Genomic DNA, 26,144 nt, shown 5'->3' with positions numbered 1-26,144 from the left:
AGGAGAATTTTCTGCTGGAGAATATACAGATACCAGGCAGGCATGAGACCAGGGGGCGACAAGGTAAGACTAGTATTTAGAAACTTCTGTGTGGTGGGTGGGAAATCGTTTGCGGGGGCAACAAGACTGGAGGCAGGGAGACCACTTAAGACCACTTAAGACCCAGCAGTTTTGGGGAGAGATGGTTTAGGCCTGAATCAAGACAGTGGGGTGTGTGTGTGTGTGTGTGTGTACAGAGGATGGGTTTAAGAGATATTTAGGAAGTGAGTGTGAGACAGGATGTGTTGCTTGGGGGAGTGGGGGAGAGGGGGAGAGTCCCAGATGACTCCTAGGAGTCTGCCTGGTGTCATTGAATGAGATGAGGAATTAAGACGGAAGTGGGTTTGGGGTGGGGCTATAGAGATAAGGAATTTAGTTGTGGATGTTGTGTTTGAGAGGCCTGCGGCACAGCCAGGTGTGTTCAGGAGGCATCTGGAGTTGAGGGTCAGGACCTCAGAAGGAGAAACAGCACCACCAAGTTAGCTTTTTGCCACTTCCGCCCTGTTTCTTCCCAAGCCCCGTGCCCGCCGAAGGATGCCTTCCCCATTGCTCTCAACAGTGGATGAAGGCCAGTATTGAATACTGAACTCAAACCACCCACAGTACTGTCATGTGCTTGTCAGCAAGGATAACAAGGTCCCCCTGAATTGTGTGCCCAGAAAAATTTTTCTTTTTTAAGCAGGAGAATAGCAATGACATCTCTGGAGAATCAGAAGGAAAAGGGTGACAGCAAGCAGATGCCATAGTTTACGTCAGATCTGTTAACAAGCTCCCTTTTCCCCTTCTCTAAAAACAGAGTCTTTCTGACGCTCTAAGTAGCATGTATTTTAGCAGGTATTATAAATGCCTGAGTTGAGGCATTTAAAGGAAAACATAAATCTGAGTCAGACTTCTGTGGAGGAAAAAAGAAATCAACACCTAGAAGGGAAGTTAAGGTAACATTACTGCTGATCTGCCCCCAGCATGACAGTGCTTCTTTATACCTGACACCCCAAGAGATAACTTCATGTACTGCAGGTGCCCATTCTTGTCAATTGTCCCTGCTGGGCAAGTGATGAGAACCAATGTCAGTTGGCAACAGGGGTGTTAATAATCACTACAGACTTACAAGGAGGCATTTCATAAACTTCCTCAGCAGAGTTCATGTGAGAGGGTAATTGGCAGGGACCTGGCCTCCCGGAAGGCGCCTTGCATTCAGGTGTGCGATTCTGTTGAATGCTTTGATGGGAACAGATACGGTCTCCTGGTGCTCAAGCCACTACAAAATTGCTCTTTGTATTGAAAACAGGTTGATGTGAGTTCTGTCTCTAGACTAATGCAGGAGAGGAAGCAGTTCCTAGTCAAGAGGCATTAGCGAGGTGACCAGTTGCCTTTGTCCACTCCTGGTTGGCTTCACCAAAACGGCACTATCTCTTTGTCGTCCCATTTTGGCCTCTTTCCCCCTTTCACATAAGTCTGGTTTCCCCATCCAAGATTTTGCCCTGAGTTCTGGGAGGAGAGGGAGGGAGTGTTGCCTAGTGGAGGGGGTGGGTGCTATAAAATGGGCAACGCGGCGAGGCAACATTTTCCAAACTTTATTCACGGGAAGAGCATCTTGGTCAATACATTTGGGAAAACCTCTCCCTTTACTGTAGATTCACAATGGAAAATCTCTGAGAAGCCCTGCAGTAGAGAAACCTTCTTAAATTTGTCCCAGCATTTCCAAAACTCACTTGATCAGAGATCTTGTTTTCATGTCTATTCATATCCCTGTGAACTGTGGTTATCTGTCATCTATTTTAGGAAATGCCGCTAGAGGCAAATAATAAGGGTAGGCTCATTGCCTTGCTTTTTCCCCTCTCTATTGGTGCAACTTGGGGTCAGGCAGAAACCCTTTTTTTCCCCCTGGCCTTTGTTACTTAACACATTTCGAGAATGTCTGAGTCCATTGATCTGCCCTAGTTTATAGAGTTAAGCGGGAAAATTGTATCTCAATTTAATGACTAAGAATCTCTCACGACCTTGGGGTAATTGCTGTGATTACCAGATGACTGGCTCTCTCCAGAACAGGGGCTAGAGATGGATAAGGTGTAGGACACTGAGTCCGGGGTAAGCTCAGGACTGCTCCCGGAACCCAACACTTTTCCTGACATGTGCTTATTTTCTTTCTCTTTTCTGCTTCCCCTAACAGTGACTTGTGAGAAAATAAAAGCCATTCTGGAAGCTTAAAGGTCCTAGAGAAGTAGGTGTTGGGTTTACAAAGAAAAGGCACAGGGGTTCCATAGGTCCAGAGGCAGTGGACTCATGGACAGAGAGTCATGAGCTGTCTCCTGTGCCCCAAGTGGGAAAAGGAGACATTTCCAGTCACTGCTTGGTGCCTTTTGGCCCACCTGAAACCTTAATTTAACCCCAGAAGTTGAGCTGACTCTCATCTTACTTTTAGCCTGTCTCTTTTGCATCTAGGAATCAAAGATTCGTCATCCCCCTGCCCTCTTATTTATTTTTCTCTTCCCAAACCACATGTGTCCGTGAGCCAGGGCTGTTCTAGCAAATCCCATTGCTCTGACACCATCTAAGCGGTCTTAACTCAATTCCAGCCTTTGGGTATGGGGAGATATTTTCCCCCCATATCACCAATTCTCTGACACCAGTTGGGTGTCCTACAAGTCAACTCAATTCTGACACCACTGGGAGATAACGTCAGATTCCATGGATTCAGAGCTCAGTCCCACAAGACCGCTCCCCTTTCCCACATTCCCAGATGCTAATTACAAGTCCAGGTTGTCCCCTGTGCTTCTGACCAGCTGGCTATAGATCAGAGCTTCCCACAGCCCTCTCCTTGGCTTTGAGTACCTCACAAAACTCAGAGAAACATTGAAATGACTAGATTACTGGTTTATTATAAAAGGATACAACTCAGAAACAGCCAGATAGAACAGGCATACGGCAAGGTATGGGCGGGGTTGCAGAGCTTCCCTGCCCTCTCTGATCATCCACTCTCCCCAAATCTCCACGTGCTCACCAACTTGGAAGCTCTCTGAACCCTGTCCTTTTGGGTTTTTATGGAGGGTTCATTACATAGTCACGGTTGATTAAATCATTGGCCATTGGTAACTGAACTCAATTTCCAGTCCCTCTCCCCTCCCTTGAAGGTGCAGGGGTGAGACTGAATGTTCCAACCCTCTAATCACATGGGGGTAACCGGCCCCCATCCTTAGGTGAGGTCCAAAAGTCACTTTGTTAACACAGCCAAAGAGACCTTTGTTGTTCTCATCGCTTAGGAAATTCCAAGGCTTTTCGGAGCTCTGTGCCAGAAATGGAGACAAAGAGCAAATACATATTTCTTATTATTAATCACAATATCACAAGGTGCATTCAGGTAATTTTGCGCTCTCCCTTTTTCTTTGTTCTTGATTCAGAACAGTTACATTCGCTTTGGCAATCACTTGTTGGGAGGTATAGCCTTGCCGCTTCATTTCCTTGGTTAGTGATGCTTTTTAGAGAGAGGAATTATTTACCCCTTCCCATGAATTCCTTTAAAAACATGGGATGTGACCAAAATAGTTCAGAACTAACCCTTTAGATGAGTTCCTGGGAGCCCCTGTGTGTTTGTCTCTTTCCTCCCTCACCTAACTCTACTTCCCGTCCTGGTCCCCTGCAGGGAGGGAAGAACCTTCCTTCACTTCAGACCCTTCGGGTTGATCCATAAGTGAGCTCTGCATGCACTGTCAAGGGGCAGTGATGAAGCTGTGGACGGAAAATAGGGCAAAGAAGGAGAAAGCAGACAAAAGGCAGAAGAGGAAAGCTGGGAGTCTTACGTGGAGAAGGCATTGTTCTGTTTCTCGCATCGGATCCCCTTGCAGTTGTTGGGCTCATCGATTGCTCTGGTCTCATAATAAAAGTAAAGCTGGTTCAATCCATTGGCAAAAGCCAGCAGTACCAGGCAGTAGATAAAGAGGAATTTGAGGATATCAAGCAACATGCGCCCCAAAGAGATCTGCAGAGGCCCTAAGTGGGAGTTGGCTGTGAAGAGGGATATGAGACGCAACGAACTTAAAATGTTGGATATCGCAAAGAGAGCTTCTGCAATCAGAGTTGGGTGCCACATTTCCCATTCTTCCCTTGGACGAGAACCATTATACTGGAAGAAACAACAAGTGCACAAGATGAGAGGTACAGCGAGCATTTAGAAAACTTTCCCCTCTTTTCTCCCTTCTGCACCCAAATAAAGCCACGAAAGTAAGCATCAAGCATTCATTTATACAACAGCTCCCCCCGTGATTGGCACTATTTGTCTTTTTTTCCCACCCAATCCATACATGATGCGAATAACACTCGTCCTCCCACCCTCATCGAAATATATACCCAGCACATAGATGTAGAAAAATGAATTTCAGAGCAATTATCTGGAGTAACCACCTGTAGTTTATCAACAGACATTTTTGAAGTGTGAGTTGACCAGATTGTTGAGAAGTGTCCCTGGAACAGAGCCACAGGTATGCCCAAATCGCTCTGCTTCCTAATGAGATTTCAAATCAACTTTCCTACCCAATCCCCCATTTTGTTCTGAGCACTGCAGACGACTTGTAGTTACTGAAGGACAAGCGACAGGTTCAGTCTCCTCCGTGTGCAGTGTTCATGTTGACTTCCCTGCTGACTGCAGTTTGGGGCTGATAGAGCATCCTTAGAGGGTCATTACTCAGAGTTTTCTGCCAATACGCTTTTCTCCCATACTATTACAAATGGCACGTCAACCTTCCAGGTAGTAAATTTAGTACTGTCCGCACAGTGGTGTATGGATGTATTTTATTGTTCCTTTGACAGTCTGACAAATTGCAATGTCCCTCTAGCACAAATGAAGAACCAGGGGTTGAAGAAGGGGAAGAGCCCGGATTTCTGGGGTTGGCTGCCCATTTTTCAGTCTTGCCTGAGCTTTCAGCTCCTGGAATATTAGAGGTCGCCTCGTGGAAAGATGGCTTCGACGTGAGGTCTGAGCTCCAATTTGGGCTTTGTCGCTTAAAACTGCCTCTCTCTCTCTCAATTTCACCAGAGAATGAGGATAATATCTACTCCTACCCACTGCACATGTCTGTGATTATGTATCCATATGTGAACGTCTGTGTACTCCATAAGGGGAGGTGTTATGGAAATATAAGAAATTGCTTTTTACCTTCCCCAAGACAGAAGTAGATTTTGCCTGGAATTCAATCCGAAGCATATTGCCTTGAGCACTCATCTAAATATCACAATTTCTCAGGACTAAATGTAAACAACTTTCCTGAGAAAATGTTGCATCGAGGGCCAAATTATATTGTTAGCATTTCTGAAATGTGCTTCGCTTCCAACAACTGAGGAAACTGGTGTTGTTAAAATCATTGTGTGTATCCAATATTCTTCACTGTCAGAGGAGTTTGGAGAAAACTTGCTTCTGTTTCAAATAGACTTGGGGTGGCCAATTGGTCTTACACACTCTTGGCCAAATCTTGTATCTCTCTGTTTTTCTTTCTAAAGAAAACATTTGCTGCATCGTTGTGAGGGGTGGACATTGTTATGCCTGTTTTACAAGTGGAGGAGCTGAAATCCAGAGAGGCAGAGTGAGTTGCTTAAGGTCACACAGCAAGTTGGTGGCAGAGCCAGGACCAAAACTCGGGTCTCTGCACACTCAGTCTAGCACTATTTCCGTTAAATATTACATATATGATAGTTGATATCACAGCACATATGTTAGATAGGCCTTTACAGGTTTGGTGGTCTATGTGAAAGATGCAGATTCTTTGCTGATAACAAAACAGACCTATATTTTAAAACTAGGTACTCTCAACTGGAACATGCATAACTCAATTTAGGGTTTTCTCTCTCCACAGGCACACCTGTAACCACAGGGAAGTCTTCTGCCCATGGGCTGGTGAGTTTGGATTTGCAGGACAGTCAAAAGTGTGAAAGGTGATTCTCGTGGCAAATCTATTCTTTGCATGTATATTTTTGGAGAAAGATATTATAGAATATGATAGCAGGGAATAAACTTGGAGCTCGTTTAGCCTACGTAGAGGTCAGCAGACTTTTTCTGACAAGGGCCAGATAGTACATATTTTTGGCTTTGTGGACTATATGGTCCCTGTGGCAACTACTCAACTCTTTCCTTCTAGAACTAACAGGCAATACATAAACAGATGAGGCAGTGGCCCCAGTTTGGCCTGCAGATCATAGTTTGCTGACCCCTGATCAAACGCAAATGGTTTTCAAATTGCGTTCCTTCAAGCCTGAGGGTTCAGTGGAAGCACCTGGTGGCTACTGTGGAAACCAAAGAGGAGGCCTGGAAGATTCATTCCTCGATTCAAATTCATTCCTTTGAGCTCCTTAATATATTCAAGTTCTGCATAAGTTTTAATTTCAAGATGTGGTTCCATGGAAAACAATTCAAGGCCTGAAATCCATTGATCTAGTCCAGTTTTATTTTTCAGAGGCAGTGTCTGAGGCTCAGAGAGGTAGAAGGATGGCCTGTGGTAATCCAGCTAATCTAGCTCCTAAATATCAGAGCAGGGATTACATTTACGTTTCCTGACTCTTGAGTTAGTGATATTGGGAGGCAGGTGAGTTTTCTTATATTCTTTGGGATGGAATGCAGCTTGAAAATTGGCCTCTACGCTTTTCAAAGGGGGGTGAGCTCAAAAGCAAAATAATGTGAGGTGGAGTATATATACTGTTGACTAGTTTTTCACGCTAATGAAGGATTTTCTTAAGGCCAGTTTATGCCATGGTGCTTCTGTACTGCCTCAGTACAATAGTGACCTGAAATTTTTCAAAGGGCCTGGGGACCAGCCCTGTGTCTTTACCTCGTAGAGGTTGGCTCAGCCTACTTGGAGAAGTTCATTTCAGACTGGTGTGCCTCTGTGCAAGCGTGGACCAGACTGCCCATTGATAGTTTCTCAGTGCAAATCCAGTCTGCACGTGGAATGTCTTGCTTGGTAAATTCTCCTTTCTTGAGAAGGACTCTAACTTCTTGGCAAATGTCTTTTTTTGGGTTCAATGTCAGTTGAGGGGCATTTACTCAGCTTAGTGGAGCTGATTTATCCTTACAGTCTATGGTGGGGAAGTATCTGGTCCTTGGAAGGCTTGCCAGTGAAATTGGACAGGTTATGTGATTAACTAACGTTGGGCATCTGTTGACACATTTTCACATCCCCAAGGGTTAATCCTTTTGATCATTTATTCTAAACTTTCCTGTTTAAGCAGAACCCACCAATTTCTAGATTGATAATTTATTGTCCCTTCAGGATATAAATACCACTGCCAAACGAAGAATTTTTTTTTTTAGGCAAACAGTGTTACTTAGTCATCCAGGCACATTAACCATAGATTCAAACATTTTCCTTACCAGCTTTTTCTTGTAACGAAGTTGTAAGTATGTGTTAAACGATCACCACCAGTGAAAGCATACTCTTAGGCTTTCAAAAATGTTTCAGGACTGCATTCAATATTCACGCTCCATGTAACTAACTCCAAAGGTCTTAAAATTTATGCAATATGCATATTAGGGATATAAAAATAAACTAAGTTGGCGATTTGGGGGACAGCCATATTCCCATTCTAAAACTCCTTCATGTGGGATTTAGTGCCAAAAAGCATGACTGACTAGACAATCTTGGAGATGGGATTGTCAGCCTTTCTCACGCTGGAGCAGTTCAATTCAGGGTATAGGGAGCACAGCCATTCCATTATCTAATGAGCACCAAACTCGAACTCAGAGCCTGTGACTACCCAGCATGAGGTGTTGGACGTGAAGCTGTTTTTCAGGATAATTCAGGCTGTACATTGTGCAGGGACAACATCAAGGTGGTGTGTGTGTGTGTGTGTGTGTGATCTAGATTCGTAGAGAGACATAGATTGGGTGATACTCGAAAGGCGGGATTCATAACAGCTTGAATGATCATCCTGGTGGTGGAAGTGATGTGATTCTAGGGTTCTGCTCCCTATCCAATGAAGCACACTTGAGGGAAGTGTGAATATTTAGCTCTGGGAAGAGACAGCTCAGCGGGTTAGGGAGAGATGACTTCGTATTGGAAGCCCTTTATGGAGAAGGAACAGCCCCGTTCCGTTTGACCTTATAGGGAGGAAGGATTACTAATGGATGTGTCACAGGGAGAATAATATTAGAAAAATACAAAGTAGCACTTTTTAATGAAGTGACAAGTATTGAGAGAGGCTTCTGGAAATTCAGTGAATTTCCTAGTCTCTGCCCTGTGCAAGCATCAGTGGGCCATCTTCTTGGCGAGGACATTGTAGAAAGGACGTAAACGCTAATTGAGAAGGGTGACTGTCAGAGTTGAAGAAGCTAAGAATTCATTTGCAAATTGCTCCATTCTCCACTTTCTTTGGTTAGGTGGACACTGCTTACAAACCACTGAAAGAATGTCTGTTTTATGGTACTTTTCCACACGGACTGAACTGTCATCAGCACTTTCCTCCTAAACTTTTTATGCTCCCACAGCTAAAGCTTAATGTAACCAAAATCATTGTTTAAGAAAAATGGCGAACATTCCAAGTTACCTTGACATAGGCCACGATCTTCAGGGAAATAGTTGCCAGGTAGAGTGAGTTCATTGCAAAATCCATCAGGTTCCACCAATCATGGATGTATTCAGTAAATCCACCATCCCACATTTCCTTAATCTCCCCCCAAATGAAACCTGAAGAATGGAGGCAAAAGGTTTATTTCTTCACAGCGTCAGACTAGACATCATAGCAGGATTCTCCCAAATGAAGAAAGAGGAAATCAATGAATGAATTGGGGGTCAGTGGAGCCCCTAGAGATAGTAATAACTTTCTTCTTTCTTTACTACCTCACCTCCCTGTCTTGAACTCGCCAAGATAGGCTTTACCTAAAGATGTCTATATGTTATAATTTTCTGGATACTACTCACTTTTACATCGTTACCACAGTTACTGGAATGTTGTTGCAATTCAGGGCGTCTGATTCTACCCTCTTCCCATTTTAGAGTAGGGGTAATTTCATCAATGAATTAATTAGGTCAATATTATCCCATAGTCCTTAGTTTCCACTATGTGCTAGAGGGAAAACTTCTCAATGAGCTTTGAGGTGAGCAAAAGCTGGCCATGGTCCAAAGTACTGGATGTTGGGACTGGAGCTAGGCTATGGGGCCCAGAATAATTTAGAATCCTCTTTTCTCCTCTCTCCTCTCATTGCGTGTGGGTTTCATGGAATTCTGCCTGATGGCATAGATGTTTCTTTAGCCTTGGAATGTGGAAAGCAGTAAAAGGTGTGGCTGTGGTCTAAAGCAGTGAGTCTCAGACTTTAAAATACGCGGGAATCTACCGGAGATCATGCAGATTCTGATTCCACAGACCCAGGGTGAGACTTGAGATTCTGCATGTCTCACAGGTTCCCAGATGATGCTGACGTTGCTGGTTTGGGGACCACAGTTCGAGCAGCAAGGACTTGGAGGATGGAAATGCATTGGAGGGTCCAATGCAATGGAATTATGCCTGGAGGCTTCTGGTAAGGCTGCTTTAACCATGACTTGTGTGAATTTCCCAAGGTTTCCCTCTGGTTGTGAAATCAGTATCTAAATAGGATGTGGACCCTGAATAAGTAGTGGGATTGTGTGGAGTAGTCACAAGAAAGCAGCAGATCCGAGTGCCACCCCTGCCCCCCAACCCCAGTTATGGGAAAGAAGGCATTGAATAGACTGACCAGCACTTGCCCTGCCTAGCTTACCTGAACCTGTCCTGACTTAACACTTGGCTTTCCCTCTAAATCAACTGACAGACAACTTCCTTGTCCTTGATGATGTTAGGTTAGCTGAAACAAGCCTTGGGTACACTGTCAATCTCACGGTGAACCCTGTGGTGCTGAGCGGCCAGGGCCTGGGGAGGAAGGAACCACATTTCTGACACTCCCAACAAAGGACAACCCCACTGCACAGAGGGAAGGTGCCCGAATTCAGGGCCAGTCCAACTGCCTATTCCAGTAGTTTCTTTAGACAGGACCAGCAGGCAGTCTGGCCATAGCTCCTGGTCTCTTTGACTCACCGAGAACCCAAGGCAATATCATCCATTCCACTACAGTCGGGGGAGGCCCCTGCACATGGAGGTCCGTCCTGATGATGTGCTGAGAAGCCAGGAGAAGCATGAAGAGGAAGGTCAGATATGAGGCTGTGTGGCAGATAAACTTGATAAAGGGTTTCTTGATGAACAGCCCAAGGTTGCTCCTGGGTGAGATCAGATAAGCAATAGACAGCATGGGAAACAGGAACCCAATGGTCATGCACGTCAGAAGCTTGACTACCCAGTGTTTCCGCCGCCATCCAGGGAAGCCATCGTACCACAGAGTGGCAAGCAACTGTTGGCAGTTGGGCTGGGCCACAAACTGGGAAAAGAAGAGAACAAGTCAGGCATCTGGGGTGTCCAGGTGGAAGTCTACATTCATAATAGCTCTCCTAGTTTATAGCCAGCTGCACGGCCAATCCCCAGAGGAGGCCTGATCTCCAGGCTCCCATGCGTGGGTCTAACCTCAGAGACAGCTCTGCATGTCAAGCTAGGAGACTGGATCTTCCTTAGGGTTGATTATCTGTTTCATACATTAAACAGAATCAATCACTCTGGTTTGTGCTTTGGCGTGGCCCCCTAGTTCCCCTCCCATTGTGTTAGAGAGATGCTTCCCCGAACCTGGCTCTGCGTCAGAATCATCCAGGGAACATGAAAAAAAATCCCAATTCCCAAGTCACACCACAGCCCACTAAATGAGCCTCCCCGGGGAGTAGAGCGTGGGCAGCTGTTTTACAAAGTTCTCCCGGGAATGTACATGCCTCTTAGCAGAGAATCATGGGGATGTTTCATTTCAGACGGATTCACTTTTACTCATTCCCCTAGCTTACATGAGGTCATCAACAAATGTGTACTCTGGGCAAACACGAACTGGCAGCAAATAAGCTCATGCCTGTGGCTGTGGTTTGGAATGGAAATGAGTTCCCTTTTTGACGTTTTCTTTTTTCCCTTTTGGTTCTGAGCACCTCTTGGTTGGCTAGCAAAGAATCAGGTTGCTACTTTGCCATTTATTTAACACGCTCCCTAGTCTAGACATGCAAAGGAGGCAAAGCTATTTGGGGGCCAATATTATACGACAGTGTCTAACTCAGCTGGGATTTTACTTCAAGGCAATCTACAGAGTGTCAGTGATTAATAGTTAAGAGATCATCAGCATTGCAAGTCACCCTCCGGCTGTTACTTCCTGGTAAGCAACTCAATAGGGAGCTCAACTGTCAGCAATGATTTTAAAGATTGCCTCTATCTGATTACTCCAGCTTCCCATGGGAGAGGTTAAACAGCACTGCACCATACAGCTTACTAGTACAAAGGAAATAAAATTCTTCCATCATTTACCTAACACCCGAGGTAAACTAGCCCAATTTTACTGTCGGTATATCTGTGAAGGTCACTAGCTTCCCACCAAAACCATTCTTTCTTCCTTGAGCACAGGCTGGACTACATCTCCCAGGCTCCCTTGCAGTGAGGCGTGGCCACATGACCAAGTTCTCAATAATGGAATGTGAGGAGAAATGATGAGTGGCACCTCGAGGCCTGGACTATATATGTCCCCCATGTGTGCTCCTCCATGTTCTCTCCCCCTTCTTGCTGAGTGGGGTGTGGTAGCTCAGGGTGGCCTAGGGGCTTCTGTCAGCCCGTGTCCTTCAGTGACTATGTGGAGGAGAACTATCTTGTTGACCAAGAATATCTGTCTTGGACAGTTACATGACTGAGATAATTCTATTGTGTTTGAGCCATTATCCGTTTTAGGGACTAGCCTACCCTAAAGCAGGTTACTATTACTAGATGACAAAAAAAAAAAGCTCTAAAGTCTTTTTATCATGTGATCTCATTTTCTCCAAAGATGTTCACCATCCCCCTTATGTCCTCACATCTCCTTTTCACACATTTACACACAAAAGACAAAATCCCATACAGTCCCTTTCTACTCTTCTTGGCATTATAGCTTATGCCAAAGGCTGGGACGAAAAGGTCCTAGAAAAAAAAGTATAGAAAAGTAGGAGGGTAAAGCAAAATATTTGGATGCAACGGGAGAAGCACTGGAAGCACCCAGTCTAGTGAGGGAGACACATATATAAAAAGACAGTTATGAAACAGTCTAGTGAGGGCATGGAAATGGATAGGAAAACAAGGCGTAATGGGAGCACAAAGGAAGGGCAAATTCGGACTGCTCTGCAAAGGCTTCCTGGAGCAGGTAAGACCTGAGTGGAGCATTGAAGGATGTGTAGAAGCTGGCTAGGTGTAGTGGAGGAGATGGGAAGAGAGTAAACAGCCAGAGTAGCGGGGATAACATGACTAAAGGCATGGAGGTGAAAAAGAGCGTTACTGGTATGGGGAGGTAGAGCCGTCTGGGGAGACTGCTGCTTGAACTGCAAGGCTGCGGATGGCAAGCGATGAGGCTGGAGAGGTAGGCAGGGGCTACAGGAGATCAAAATGATAGTCTTTGGCACAGTTGTGGCAGTCAGTTTTTGGAAAGTAACTTGTGAAACATTTACCATATCCTGAATTTGCACTCCTTGCAGACTTGTACACATATACTCCGCTTTCAGAATAGTTTTGCAAATTGTACACAAACAAAAAGGGTGGAAGCTTTTTAATAAAGAAATTGCATTTATAAATGATCTGTATTAGAATATAAAAATCTCCAGTTATAGTCAATTACTACCCGTGTTGTACAACAGATGCCTTATGTTTTAGTCGCTAATAAAGGGCTACACAACTCAAAAAAAATGATAGTCTTTGGCCATTATAAATAGTATGACTCATTTTAAGAGCAATGAGAAGCCATAAATGATAGGTTCGTGTGTGTGTGTGTGTGTGTGTGTGTGTGTGTGTGTAGAGCAGTATAGTAGAGTAATTAAGACTATAGACACTCGAGCTAGATTGCACTGGTTCTCTCTGCTCTTCAAAGTCTTCATCTAAAGAATGGAGTTAATAACAACATCTGCCATATAGGATTCATGTGAGGATTAAGATCAGTTACTATACATGAAGCACTTAGAACTATGTGTCGCAAATAGTAAGGGATCATTAAATCTTAGCTGCATATATCATTATGCGTGTGCCAGAATCAGATTTAGACATTAGAAAGATCCTATGATTATTGAGTAGAAAATGGATTGGGGGCAGAGGGTGGGCAGAACTAGGGGCAGGAAGACCAGTCAGAAAGCTGTTGTCAATGTTGTACAAAATGATCGTGACTCAGACTAAGGTAATGGCAGTGGAAATGAAGAGATGTGCTCAGATTCAAAATATAGTGAGGAGGTAGAATTGGCAGGATGTGGTGATGGGTGGGAAGTGAAGTAATATATAGGGTGAGAGGGTAAAAGGGAGGGAGGCTTCTCTTTTGGGTGAATTGGTGGACAGTAGTGCCATTAATCGAGAGTGGGAACACTGAAGCTGGAGCAAGTTACGGAGATGCATGCATTTTTATATCTGCTGAGTTAGATTTGTCTGTGGGACATCTAAATGGAGATATCCAGACTGTAGTACTGGTGTTACACAGCAGGGGTCAGCAAACTTTTTCTGTAAAGGGCCAGATAGTAAGTATTTGGGACTTCGCAGACCATATCATCCCTTTTGCAAAGACTCAATTCAGCTGTTTCAGCACAAACTCAGCGATACATAGTATGTAAATGAATGGGTGTAGTTGTGTGCCAATAAAACTTTATTAACAAAACAGGCAGCAATTTGTAGTTTGCTGTTCTACAGTATTGTCCCCCAGCTGCTGCCAGAACCAGATATTTGGACCACTTTGCCACGGTCTTTATGGTCTCCTAGGACTTCTTCTCCTTGTGTATCCCCAATAACTCTGACCCAAGAAATCCCTCTCCCCTAAAGCAAAAATGCGGATGTGAAACTTCTTTTAATAGTGGATATGACCACCCAACCTTTATGTTCAATGCCTCTGCTCTGAGTTTCGATTTGGCTGAACATAATAACTTTAAAGTTGAACAGGTTTTTATTTTCTATTTTTATATCTGACAAGAGTAGTATAGGGTGGTATGGACTCTGGCAGAACAAACTGCAATTAGAATATTACAAAACAAACTTGTCTCAAGCCACCACATAGTATCTAATCCAGACACATCTGTGAGCTTTGAAAGCACAATCCTAATTCCTGCTCGCATATTGAAGTTCCAATTTGAGTCTATTTAATCGATCTCTAGTGGATTTCGAGAATGCCTCACAAAGAGGGACTGCAGGAAAAACAGCAGTGCCCGTGTGTTGTATGCTTGACCGCACTATAAAGGCCGAACTGTACAGAGCCTAGAGCAACAGTTTTTAGTTTTGATGAAGTCCATTTCATGTTTTCTTTTGTTGCTTGTGCTGTTGCAGCCATATATAAGAAACATCGCTCAATCCAAGGTCACAAAGATTTACACCTATGTGTTTGTCTCTGAGTTTGATAGCTTTACCTCTTATACTTAGGTCTTTAATCCATTTTAAATTAAGTTTTGCATATTGTATGAGGAAGGGGTCCGACTTCATTTATTTGCCTGTGGATATTCACTTTGTCCTGAGGCAGGAGATAGATGGACCCCAGGCTGAGCAGCTAGAGTCCGTCCCCCGTGGACAGATACTCCAAGACAAAGATAATAGCAGGAGCGAGGAGGAGCTAAGCCCTGCCCAGATAACAGATAAAGAGACCATATATTTCTCATTCTCGAGGTCAAGGAGACCTTCCCAACTACACGAGTGCAGAAAGGCTCCTTGGGGGGGTCAAAAAGGGAGGAGGCGCCACCCCATAGTAAGTGATGTCAACCTACCCATAGACCTCTTCGCTAGAATCCATCTTGGTTAAGAGGTGTGCTCGCATACAGGGGAGAACCCTGAGATAGACCAAATGCAGACTCAGAGCCAGGCAAAGCGAGGTGATTGGCCACAGGAAACCCGGAAGAAATGCCCCATTTAAGTGATTCAAACTACCACGTGGTGTAACTCTGTCTCTGAGCCTGCCCGTGTGTCTATTCACACGTACTCTTTTTCCTCCTAATAAACACTTGTTTCACCACTTTCCGTCTCTTTGTGGAAATTCATTTCTGCAAAGCCGACAGGCCAGGGCCTTGTCACTGGCTACTGTCCCTGATGGTCTAATGATTGGATTCAGTGTTCTCACTGCTGAGGCCTGACTTCAATCTCTGGCTGGGGAATCGAAACCCTGCTTCAAGCCAGTACAGGCCGAGGCCACCCAAGATCAGTCCCAGCACCATTTTTTGAAAAGACTACTATTTCCCCATTAAATCATTTTGGTACCCTGGTTGAAAATCAACTAACCATAAATATGAGGGTTTATTTTTGGATTCTTAATTCTATTCCATTTATCAGTAAGTGTATCCTTATGCCAGTACCCCGCTGTCTTGATTACAGTAGCTCTGTAGTAACTTTTGAAATTGAGAAGCACGAATCTTCTAAATTCTTCGCTCTTTTTCAAAATTGTTTTGGCTATTCTGCCTCCATTGCATTTCATGTGAATTTTATGATCTTCTTGTCAATTTATGCAAAAAAGGAACCTGGGTTTTTAATAGCAATTGCCTTGAACCTGTAGAACAATTTGGGAAGTTTTGCCCTCAGTGTATGTAGGGGGTGAAGTCTGATAGGTAAGTCAAGTCCCTTAGGAGTTGCAACTAGGAGCTATTCTTAACATAGATTAACTACCATACAATGAGCTCTTATAGTGTGCCAGACACTGTACCAGATTTTCACACAGATCATCTCACAGCAACCCTAAAGGCAGATATCAGTGTCATACCCATTTTATAGACGATGAGACTGAGCCCAAGCTCACATTCTTAGTAAGTAGTGGAGCCAGGATGGGAGCCCTCGCTTGGCTGACCATAGACTAAGCTCTTAAACACTGTACTCTATCAATCTCTGGATGGTATGAGCTGCAGAAAGCTGAATTTTCCAGTAGCTTCCCCATTGGCCTTGCCACAGTGACTGAAATGCCCACATCATTTGTTGCTTTGGGTTAAGGCCTTGAAGTTATATTCATGTTTGTAGGAAGTGGTAATATGTAAAACTACTAACCACCCTTAACAGTTTAAAGTGAGTACCTCAAAAAAAAAATAAAATAAAATAAAGTGAGTACCTCATATCAGCCAGTTATCTAGCTATAAGGGACCTACCTGCCAGCTGTCTAAATAATCACCTGACTTTAGTGCATGATTCCCATGCTGAACCCAAGGCAGAACAGAATCTGACTTGCTCATAGCCAAGGGGATGCAAGGTCCACGTGATTCAGTTCAGGCATTTTAACAAGTAGCTCTGTACACGTGCTGTGCCCGGTTCTGTGTGGCGCACAAGGGGAGAGGGTCCCAACAGGAGAGAGTGACAGTGATTCTGCCTGCAGGATCCCACTGAGAGGCCAGCCAAACTCACGTGAAAGAAGTAACGGGACGATAAGGTTTGTGTTCAGACTCCTGCACAAGCGCTACAGATGGTAAAGGTGTCAGGTTCCCAGATGGCTGGCTCTCAACAGACCAGTGAAGGCCACTCCCCTCCAAATCCAGATTATTTTGCCAAGTAAGGACATGAAAAAAAAAAAGAAAAAAACCTATGCCCCTTTGATCTTCTTTTACCACCATTTTATAAAAAGAAAAGTCAGAATAAAGTCTAGTCATTCAAATCAGATCCATTTAGCGTTAGGAAAAGCTCATGACTTTGTTATGAGGCACCACAACGTAGGCACTCAGGGCATTTACAGGACAAATCAGCAGGCACTTAGAGTCATAAGGAAAGGCTACAGAGAATTATTAAATCAGAGAACATCACTTCCTTTTGGAAGCCTTCCCTGATTGCCCCAGCCAGAGGCAATCCCTCCGTCTTGAGCCCAGACCACCTTGCTTCTTCCTTGTGGTATCACTTAGAGATTACCTCATGTTACATTTATACCTAGAACCCTTGACTTGGCCTTCTTACAACGGTAAGCTTCTGAAGGGGAGGAACAATCGTGTATGTTATGTAACATTTCACATCCCCAGGGGCTTTACAGGCATTTACTATATTCGTTAAAGTGAGAAAATTTCCTCTCTGCCTCCCTGCTAAACTTCAGACCTAAATGTTCAACTGCGCAGTGGGCATTTCAAATGCATAACCCAAACAGAACTCTTTTCCCCCAAAGTACCCCCAACACACACACACGTTTCTCTTTTCACCTCACATTCTGTGTGCTCTCAAGGCATTAGTAGTAGTCATAACCGTCACAGATTAGATGTATACAGAACTTCCTTTGTTTTGGATACTTTTAAAAGCATTTTCTATATATTGACTAAGCCCAGGAGGTTGGTACTGTATTTACACCCATTTTACAGATGAGAAAATTGAGGCTCAGAGAGGTTAAATAGTAACAACAACAACAATTAACATCTGAGTGCCTACTCTGTGTCAGGCACTGTAGTTAGAGCTCGTTTAAGAGTAGTGAGCTAGGGACAGACTTCCCTGGTTATTGATTGAGTCCCCACTTTGCGGAGATAATGGAAAATGAGGGAAAGTCCCCCGGTAGGAGCAGAGGATGTGGGGTGGGGGGTGGGGTCTTGAGAAGTAAGCCAGGCTATGAGGCAGAGAAAAAAAAGCCAGTAGCAGTGAACCTTTAGTGAAGAAAAGTCTTTCTTAACTCCCGCCATCTACCATGTCGCCTGCCATGGAGGCTGTCAGCAAGAGAAAAATTAGATCAGGATCAAACAAGTCAGTCCCACGTTTGTGTCACCTAACTGGTTATTGTCAGATGATTTTAAATTGTTGGGTGTGTACAAAAGTGCAATAGGTGAGGCTGGAAGGAAGGTCACCTTGACATATGTTTCACATTCAGGGGTTTGGAAGGCAGTCTGGGCCTGTTGTTCTCTGAAGTAATTGGCAGTGAGTTATCTTTGTGTTTCCTAAAAGGGATCAGCTGACTTCAAGCTGGGGGATCCACAGCTGCAAACACTTCTTCCTTTAGTTCATTTGGAGGAAAAGAAAATCTAAAAGGTGAGAATGAGTGGCTCCCCCCGCCCCAGGGGAGACGATCAGGTTTGGGAAGAAAAATCAAGTTCCTGGCTATGGCAGGATCTGAGATAAAGGGCCTTTCTCGGTGGTTTGAAAAAGTCTACTGATCTTCAAGAATCTTCTTCTGCTCCCTCAGCAAATGGCTGCACGTTGGAATAGGCCCAACTTTCATTGCCTCAGATGTCAGTTCTTCAGAAAATAGTCTAGTTGTGTATAAAAGTGTATTTAAAAAGCCAGCAGAAATGACCCGAGATAGAACGACTTTTGTTGGTTTGTTTTGTAGTTGCCAATCAAGCTGGGCTCCGTTGAGGAGAAAAAATGCTCACAAAGGAAATTGGTAGCAATGCAAGATTTCCCAAAGAGGGAGAAACGTTCAAAACACCTTCCTTCCCTCACCAGTGCGGGAGCTTGCTGAGCTGTACTTTCATTAAGCGGTTCTGCTTTTTTTTACCACCGCAGCAGAAATTTGAGACGAAGAAAGAGGTTTTGGCAAGTAGTTTAGTTCCAGATTATGATGCGGAGTAGCCCCTACATTTTACATGTAGTCTCTGTCTAACACAATTTGCTATTTATCTGTTAAGATCACTAATCCATGGTGATGATTTTTTTTTCTGAAAGAAAGGAGCTGTGTGCTTACCCAGGGGTTACGGAGACATTTGGGACTCAGCTGGCTGTCGTTGCACTTAGCTAGTCAACTTGGTTCCTGAGCTGGGCTCCCAACAGCAATGGCAACGCAGGTGCAGACGCACAAAATAAGTCAACTGGCAGTCACACCTCTAATTTCAAACTACAGCTAAACTTCACTAATTTGAACTAAATGGAGGAAAGTGAGCTAGATGCTGAAAACTCTGTTTTAGAACACATTTTAAAAATATATAATTTTCCATTTGCAAGTATACACAGCAGTCAGAATTAGCTAAATGGGATTTCCTGGTAGCTGTTATAGTTCTCCTGTGTTGGAGGTAAGGGGCTCTGAAAGCATCTAGTGCTGTGGAATTAAATCCAATGCAATGGTTTGTTCTAGCCATGAGATGGCAGCAGAGGGTGATGGGTGCTCACTTCCTACTCCAAAGAGGGAAGTTCTAGAAAGGGAGCTTACATGGGAAAACGGCTCACCTGGGAGGGAGCAAGTGACCTAGTGTGTCAGGGCAGTTGATGAAGAGAGCCTGGAAACCCACTAAAAACCAAATACGAAGTCAGACAGTACTGTATAGTGCAGGGAACTCTACTCAATAATCTGTAATGATCTATATGGGAAAAGAATCTAAAAAAGAATAGATATGTGTATATGTATAACTGATTCACTTTGCTGTACACCTGAAACTAACACAACATTGTAAATCAACTCTACTCCAAAAAAAAAAAAAATCAGACAGGATGTGGTTGGGGGTCAGCTGGGAGTTGCGATCCTACTGGTTTAAATCGAGAGGCTGGAAGGGGAAATACCTCAAGGAATAAAAATATCAAAGCATAGAGCACTAAACCATTGTGAGAATTAGATGAGGAAGCATTCAACAATGTTAGCTATTTTCAACATTATGGCTATTGTTATTATCATGAGATGCAGAACTGTTGCTTCTTGGATGGATAGTCTTGAAGTGACTTATATATGTGACCTGACACAGTCTTTGCCTAGACAGTTGGCACACATCAGCACTGCTTCCATGATCAGCTCCTCTGAATGTTCTGAGGGTGTGTTCTATCATGCCAGTTACTGACTTGGAATTCTGGAAAGGAGACTGATGGCGGCGGTAGCAGGGTTAGGGAGGGGAGGTGGGGAGGAATAGTGCATTGGAGAAGTACATCCAGTTGGAGTCAGTACCGTCCTCATTGTACAGTCAGATCCTATAAATACCTCTAACAAACTCCAGAATGAAAACTGGATTGTTATGCAAGGCATCTGAGAGGATGAGAGACAGCTTGGTAGGTAAAGGAGAGAATTTTTCATTGAGAAAGACTGGCAAGTCAGGATTGCAGGAAGAATGGCTTTTTCGGGGCTGGCTAACAAGCTATAGTATCTCAGGAGGTTCTTTAAAGCCACGATGGAAGATTCCAAGAGTATGGTTTTGGCTCAAAGCAAAAAAAACTTGCTCCGAGTGGCTTTCACTGGGTGATTATTCCGGAGCAAGGCTTAGAGAGACCAACGGAGCTTGGCTCCTGTGTGCTTAATGTAACCCCCCCCCATACTCCTACACCTCTCCTTCCCCCCCTTCTCTCTCCCTCTCTCCCTCTCTCTCTCTCTCTCTCTCTCTCTCTCTCACACACACACACACACACACACACACGCAGGCGTGCTCACATGGGCAAAGAAAACATGAGTCCTCAGTGCTTTGAGGGCTTTTAGGAAGTCACTTTCCTTCTGCTTCCAGGAAGTACCACTCCAAAGCCAGTTCAATCAAGCCAGCAACATTTACTGAGCACCTACTCTGTGCCAGACACGACTCCAGTGACCAGAATCTCATTCCTGAAGGAAACACCTAGCAAATAATGACAAAATCATATTCCTGCCCTCCCTTGAAACCACGAGACTCTCACTAATGACTAAAATAGGAATGTAAACTCAAAAAAGAACAAGGTTTGTGTAGCTGGTGGGAGCATAGAATTAGCTGGCATTCTGAGGGAGTAATTATTGCTGCCGACTATCAAGACTATTGGAGCCTGGTGGCTTAATTTTAAAGAGAGCGGTACCTATCCTAACCCATTTCCTTTCTCCTTCCTTCTAGGGGCCAGCCTTATGGTGGGCTTTTAATCATGACTTAATGAGCACTCTACTGTGTGCCAGGTACTTTGTATTTTTGTTCATTCCTTTAATCCTTATTCCTCATGATGACTGTATGAAGGAGGTATTATTACTATTCTACAGATGAAGAATCTGGGCCACAGAGAGACTAAAGAACAAGTCTTGAGCCCAGGTCTGAGTACACCACTGATGCTCTAACCCAGGGGCCATCAAACTGGGGGCCAAATGGAGCCTGTCTCCTGTTTGCGTAAATAAAGTTTTGTTGCAATATAGCCACGCTTATTTTTTACATTGGCAGAGTTGAGTAATTACAACAGAGACCTATGACCTATGCTGCCTAAAATATTTGCTATCCGGCCTTTACAGAAAAAATTTGCTAACCTGCGGCTCTAACCATCATACAACACAGTCTCCGGTATGTAGACTTTGGAGTTAGAGCTGAGGTCACACTCTGGCTTGGCCATGTATTCACAGTGTGCCCTTGGACAAGTCCTTTTAATTCACAGTTTCCTTATCTGTAAATGGAAATAATAATATTGCCTGTCTCCTAGGACTGTTGTGAGGATTAAATGAGATACTCCACATGAAAAGTCATTGACACAGTGTCTGGATGCCTTGCACATAGTCAATTCTTTAAAAAGCGGTAGCTGGATTATTTGGAGTATTAACGACAACAGATAGACAAAAGTTAGCTCTGTGCTAGGCACAGAGTGAGTGTTCACTTAAATACCAAATAGTCGTACTTGTCTTATTCTTGCTGATTTGCTAGGGCTTTGGAATGCTGAAAAAAGACTGAAGTTTAGAGCTGAAGGTAGAGGTGTGGGAATCAGCAGGGCAGTGAACATAGTGGTTTTGGCCTAGAGGGGAGCTGACAGCAGAGGATTTACTCTGGAACGAGCTGTTTAATGCTTTAAGCCTAAATAAGCTTGAACCATATTATATGACAAAAGCAAGGGGGGTGTGTGTGTGTGTGTGTGTGTGTGTGTGTGTGTGTGTGTGTGTGTGTGTGTGTGGTGTATGTGAGTGTGAGAGAGAGAGACAGAAAGCAAGTCCCAACTCTGTGAATTTTTTTTCTCGTACCTTCAAAACCTCTCTCCCTGTGTTACACCTGAATGAACTCTAATTCCATTCTTTGAAAAATTTAAAGTTTTCTCTTTTTTTGCACTTTAAAAATCAACTTTATTGAGATATAATTTACAATAAAAAAGCAGCTATTTTAAGTGTACAGATCAATTACTGCAGTTTGAGTTCATCTTCATCACCCTAAAATTATTCCCTCATGCTCCTTTATTTTTTTGAAGTTTTCTTAAAGATTCCAGTGTTATTTGTCCAAGTTACTATAGCAACTATAGAAAAAAATGACTATGCAATCTACTTCCTTGCTGTTAATCGTGCTTATTGGTCTCCCTGATTAGACTCTAAACGCCTGTAGGGCAGAGACCTTGGCTTATAATGCCCCGGTTGAGAAGTTGTGTTGCTGCTATTAAATGATGAAGGAATATATATTTGTTCATGATGTATGCGTGTGTGTTCCTGACTAGGGAGGTCCCTGATGGAGAAGGGAGAATGAATTTCAGAAGCAAGGTCTTTGGGAGATGAATGAAATGTGTTAATGTTTCAATGCCCCATTAAGTGATGGAAAAACTAGAAAAAAAAAAAGGGCCCCCCAAAAAAGAAAAAACAAAAAACGAAAGGTGGGACCCTAGCTGGGGGGAGCCTTCTTCTGATGGGCGGCTACATCTCTTACTTACCTAGATGGACGAGGAAGTTACCTACAATGCGATGGAAATTCCTATGTTAGGGAGGTAAACCGTTGGGTTATGACACTGCTTTTTCTCATAGCCATCTTTTTCTAATGCCTTTGTGAAGGTCAGCTTTTCACTCCCAAGGTGAGTTCCTTTGTAAACAATTTACCACCTGCAAGTGTCTGAGAGGAGACAGAGGACAGTTTTGTTTTGCGGAGGGAGGGAGGGAGGGAGGGAGGGATGAGCTCTCTTTCCCCTCTAGGGAGAACATTTGGCTTTTTCTTTATCTGGCAGTTTTCACTCTCATAATCTAAATTTGGTTGCCCCCCATCATTATTCAAATGGGACACATATTTCCTGACACTGTTGTAAACGTCACTCAAGCAAATTCTCCTTTTTCTCGTCAGGCTGGATGGAAAGCCTATAGCTCTTGTATGGGGGGGTGACTTGAAAGTCGGGCCACAGACAAGTTAAAACTTAGCCTAAGGGTGCAAATGTATTCTCTCACAGACTGTCTTAGTTTCTGCATAACGTAACTTCCAGTTGATTCTATGTCAGATGAATATCAAGGCCATAACTGGTCTATACTATCCAGAGTTCCCTGGCAGTACTTAACTTACCTTAACTGTGGCTGTCATATACTTCTCTGAAAAAGTGAGAAGATGCAAAACTGTAACCGACAGACTCAAAATTCTTGGCTTCTAAAGACTATGGTGGTTGGTTTTGTTTTGCTTTTCCCTTTCACTTACAGCTCATATTATTACTCGGTGCATTTTAGTCAGTCATGGCAACATTTCTAAGGTATTACACCGTGTAGTCGTCATGCTTGAATACCCCAGAGCCTAGGTTTAATACTGTTTTGGGGGTTCAGTCTGTAAGACTTCCATGTTGATGAGATGATTACGTATGCACGATCAGACTTGTGTTTCAGAATGATCCATCTTGGCTGTACGGAAGGTGAATTGGCAAAGGGGATGGGAGGGAGGGGACTGAGTAGGAGTCTTTTGTAACTTTCCAGGTGAGAGGCAATAAGGGCCTGAATTAGAGCAGTGGGAGTTGAAAGGAGGCGATGGTGACAGAGATATTTTGGAGATAGAATTGACAATATTTGGTAATAAATTGTGTGTTGGGGTGGAAGGTAATGAGGAGTTGAGGATACTCTGCTATTAAACGGTATATGGGAATCAGGAGATCAGGACGAGAACTGGATTTGGGATAAATGTGATGAATTCATTTCAGATACATCTGGTTGGTCTGCTGTTGAGGGAATTCTCGGGATGTGGGGAATTTCAGTGCTAACACCGGGAAAGTCCTGGGCAAACCAGGACTATTTGGTTACTCTAAATTTAGGATATGCTGGATTTGAAGCGTCTGCAGACAGTGGCCCAGAGGTGGTTGGGTATGGAGGAGTGGTGTGTAGAAAGGACATCAGAGTCAGAGGTGTAGTTTGGAGAGTTGCTGATGTAGAGATGATGGGTGAAACCGTAGGAATGGGTATGAGAATTAAGGGAAAATATAGAGCATGATATTATAACTACCTCAAATCCCTTGTGGAATTATATCTATATCCTTGTGGATATAAATGAATGAATAAAATAATTAACGAAGAGAAAACAGTGAATGAGAAGAAGACAGCAGACTGGAGTTTGAGGCCCACCTACCTGTTGAGGTTAGCTATAGAAAGAAAGAGGCTGAGCCCCAAGAGATCTAAAGGGAACAAGATGATGATTTCATAGAAGCCAAGGAGGAAGAGAATTTCAAAAAGGTGGGAGTCAAGGAAGATAAATATTGAGGATAGGTGATTGGGTCTGGTGATTAACATGTTACTGGTCACCTACAAGAGAACGTTTTCTGTGGAGTCCTCCAGTGTGTGGAGTCCTGAAATCAGATTACAAGATGCTAATTAAATGGAGAATGGGAAGAAAGGAAGTATGGGTAGTGAGCATAGACTCATCTTTCTCCTAACAACAAGAGTAATTTTCTCCATCGAACACCAACTCAAGATTCAACTCTTCTTGCATTTTCCTGAATGATTGCCATGCCTCCTGCTCTTCTCCTGAAAGTTCCTTTAGTACCTGGGGTCTAGACCATACTATGTAGGAAAAAATAGCTATGTGATGTACTTCTTTATTTTCTGGTAGCTTCATTGTGCTTGGTTAGTCTCCATATTTGAGTCTAAGCTTCCTTAGGGCAGAGACCATGTCTTATATCTCCCACAGTGCCAAGAAAGGCTTTCAAGAATATTTGCTAGTTATTAGGATAGGAAGGATAGAAAGATTTTCTAGTGTAGATTTTCTCACTCTCGACACTATTTACATTTTGGGTTGGGTAGGTCTTTGTTCTGGGAGACTATCCTGTGCACTGTAGGATGTTTAGCAGTATCCCTGGCTTAACCGACTAAGTGCCAGTGGCACCTCCCTTCCGGCCTCCAATAGTTGTGACAACCAAAAGTATTTCCAGATAGTGACAAATGTCCCCTGGGGTGGGGGGAAACTGACTCAGTTGAAACCCATTGCTCTAGGTGAGTTGGGCCTAGCTTATTTATTTCTCTCGTACTTCAGCAGGGGCAATCCAAAGCCATCTCCCATTGAGAAACATTGGTGTCCAGTGCACAGCCTCCAGAAAGGGACGGATCTTCTTCCTTGGTTACTTGCTTTCAGTTCTGAGACCCTTACACTCATTCTTTTCTCTGTCTCTTCCCTGGAGTGAATGAATGGCTCAGTACTTGCACTGAAACACAAAGTGCTGAAACGGTGTCAACATACTTCCCCTAGGATCCAGACTATCAAAGCAAAGCTGGAGAGAGATTTAATTACAGCAGGGGTTTGTAGCATTTCTGCAACTGTAAGGGAAGCATTTATTAATTTGTTTGCAAAGTCCAACTAGTAGTTAATAATATTCAATATTTTTCTTTTCAAAGTATGTTTCAAGTATATTGTATGTAGCCTCCTCAGAGATTGGCCAGAGGTTGGAGAAATCAGAGAAAGAGGGAATGTATAAAATAAAGGTACAGAAGGTTTCAGTGCCCCAGCAGAGCAAAGAACCCAGGAGTCCTTGGCTCTCATTCTTTAGGCTAAACCTGAAGTGTCTCCCTGACACTTTTAGTTATCCCAGTGGGGCCTATGGTTCCGGGAAGACACTTCTTTGTTGCAGTTCAAAGCAATGACTATATGTGGGTTGAGCTCAGCTGGGGGGGGGCGGTGAGGATAAAGAAAAACTAATATCTTGTCCTGTTCTTTCACCCTGTTCCAGGCTTCTGAGGTTCCTTGGTAGTGCCCTACGAACCTCCCTAGTGCCCTACGGGCAAGTCCGATATACCAGTCAGTACATTTTAATCAAGTGCCTGCTAAATACTCTTAAGACACCCAAAAGTGATGCAAATAAAAGGAGTGAGGTTGCACAAGGGTCATGTTTATTTATTGAACTAAGCATCTTCCAAGTAGTCTTGGATTTTGGCCCCATAACAGCCCGTGAAATAGGTATTATTACTCTCCACCCCCTTTTTACAGAGAAGGAAATGTGAAGCTCAGCGAGGTTAAATGCCATGCCAAGGGCTTACAGCGACAAGGTGACAGAGCTGTGATTCAGAC

The 26,144-nt window shown here is 43.7% G+C and overlaps 2 protein-coding genes across 2 annotated transcripts in view; one reads left to right on the top strand and one right to left on the bottom strand.

The window, feature by feature from the left end:
• TRPC5 (transient receptor potential cation channel subfamily C member 5) overlaps positions 1–26,144 on the bottom strand; it is a 155,720-nt gene that overhangs the window by 47,404 nt on the left and 82,172 nt on the right. The window contains exons 4-6 of the mRNA XM_067723055.1: positions 10,069–10,405; positions 8,566–8,705; positions 3,837–4,159 (exon numbers count right to left, since the gene is read on the bottom strand). Coding sequence (XP_067579156.1) covers positions 3,837–4,159; positions 8,566–8,705; positions 10,069–10,405 — 800 coding nt within the window. The remainder of the gene's footprint in view (positions 1–3,836; positions 4,160–8,565; positions 8,706–10,068; positions 10,406–26,144) is intronic.
• TRPC5OS (TRPC5 opposite strand) overlaps positions 4,057–26,144 on the top strand; it is a 51,514-nt gene continuing 29,426 nt past the window's right edge. Inside the window, exons 1-3 of the mRNA XM_067723058.1 lie at positions 4,057–4,191; positions 5,883–5,961; positions 9,419–9,535. The gene's annotated coding sequence lies outside the window, so the exon portion shown is untranslated. The remainder of the gene's footprint in view (positions 4,192–5,882; positions 5,962–9,418; positions 9,536–26,144) is intronic.

This window comes from Pseudorca crassidens, chromosome X (genome assembly GCF_039906515.1).
Source record: "Pseudorca crassidens isolate mPseCra1 chromosome X, mPseCra1.hap1, whole genome shotgun sequence".
Taxonomy (NCBI): Eukaryota; Metazoa; Chordata; class Mammalia; order Artiodactyla; family Delphinidae; genus Pseudorca; species Pseudorca crassidens.
The sequence above is the reverse complement of the archived record's forward strand: the minus strand, read 5'-3'. Positions and strand labels throughout refer to the sequence as shown.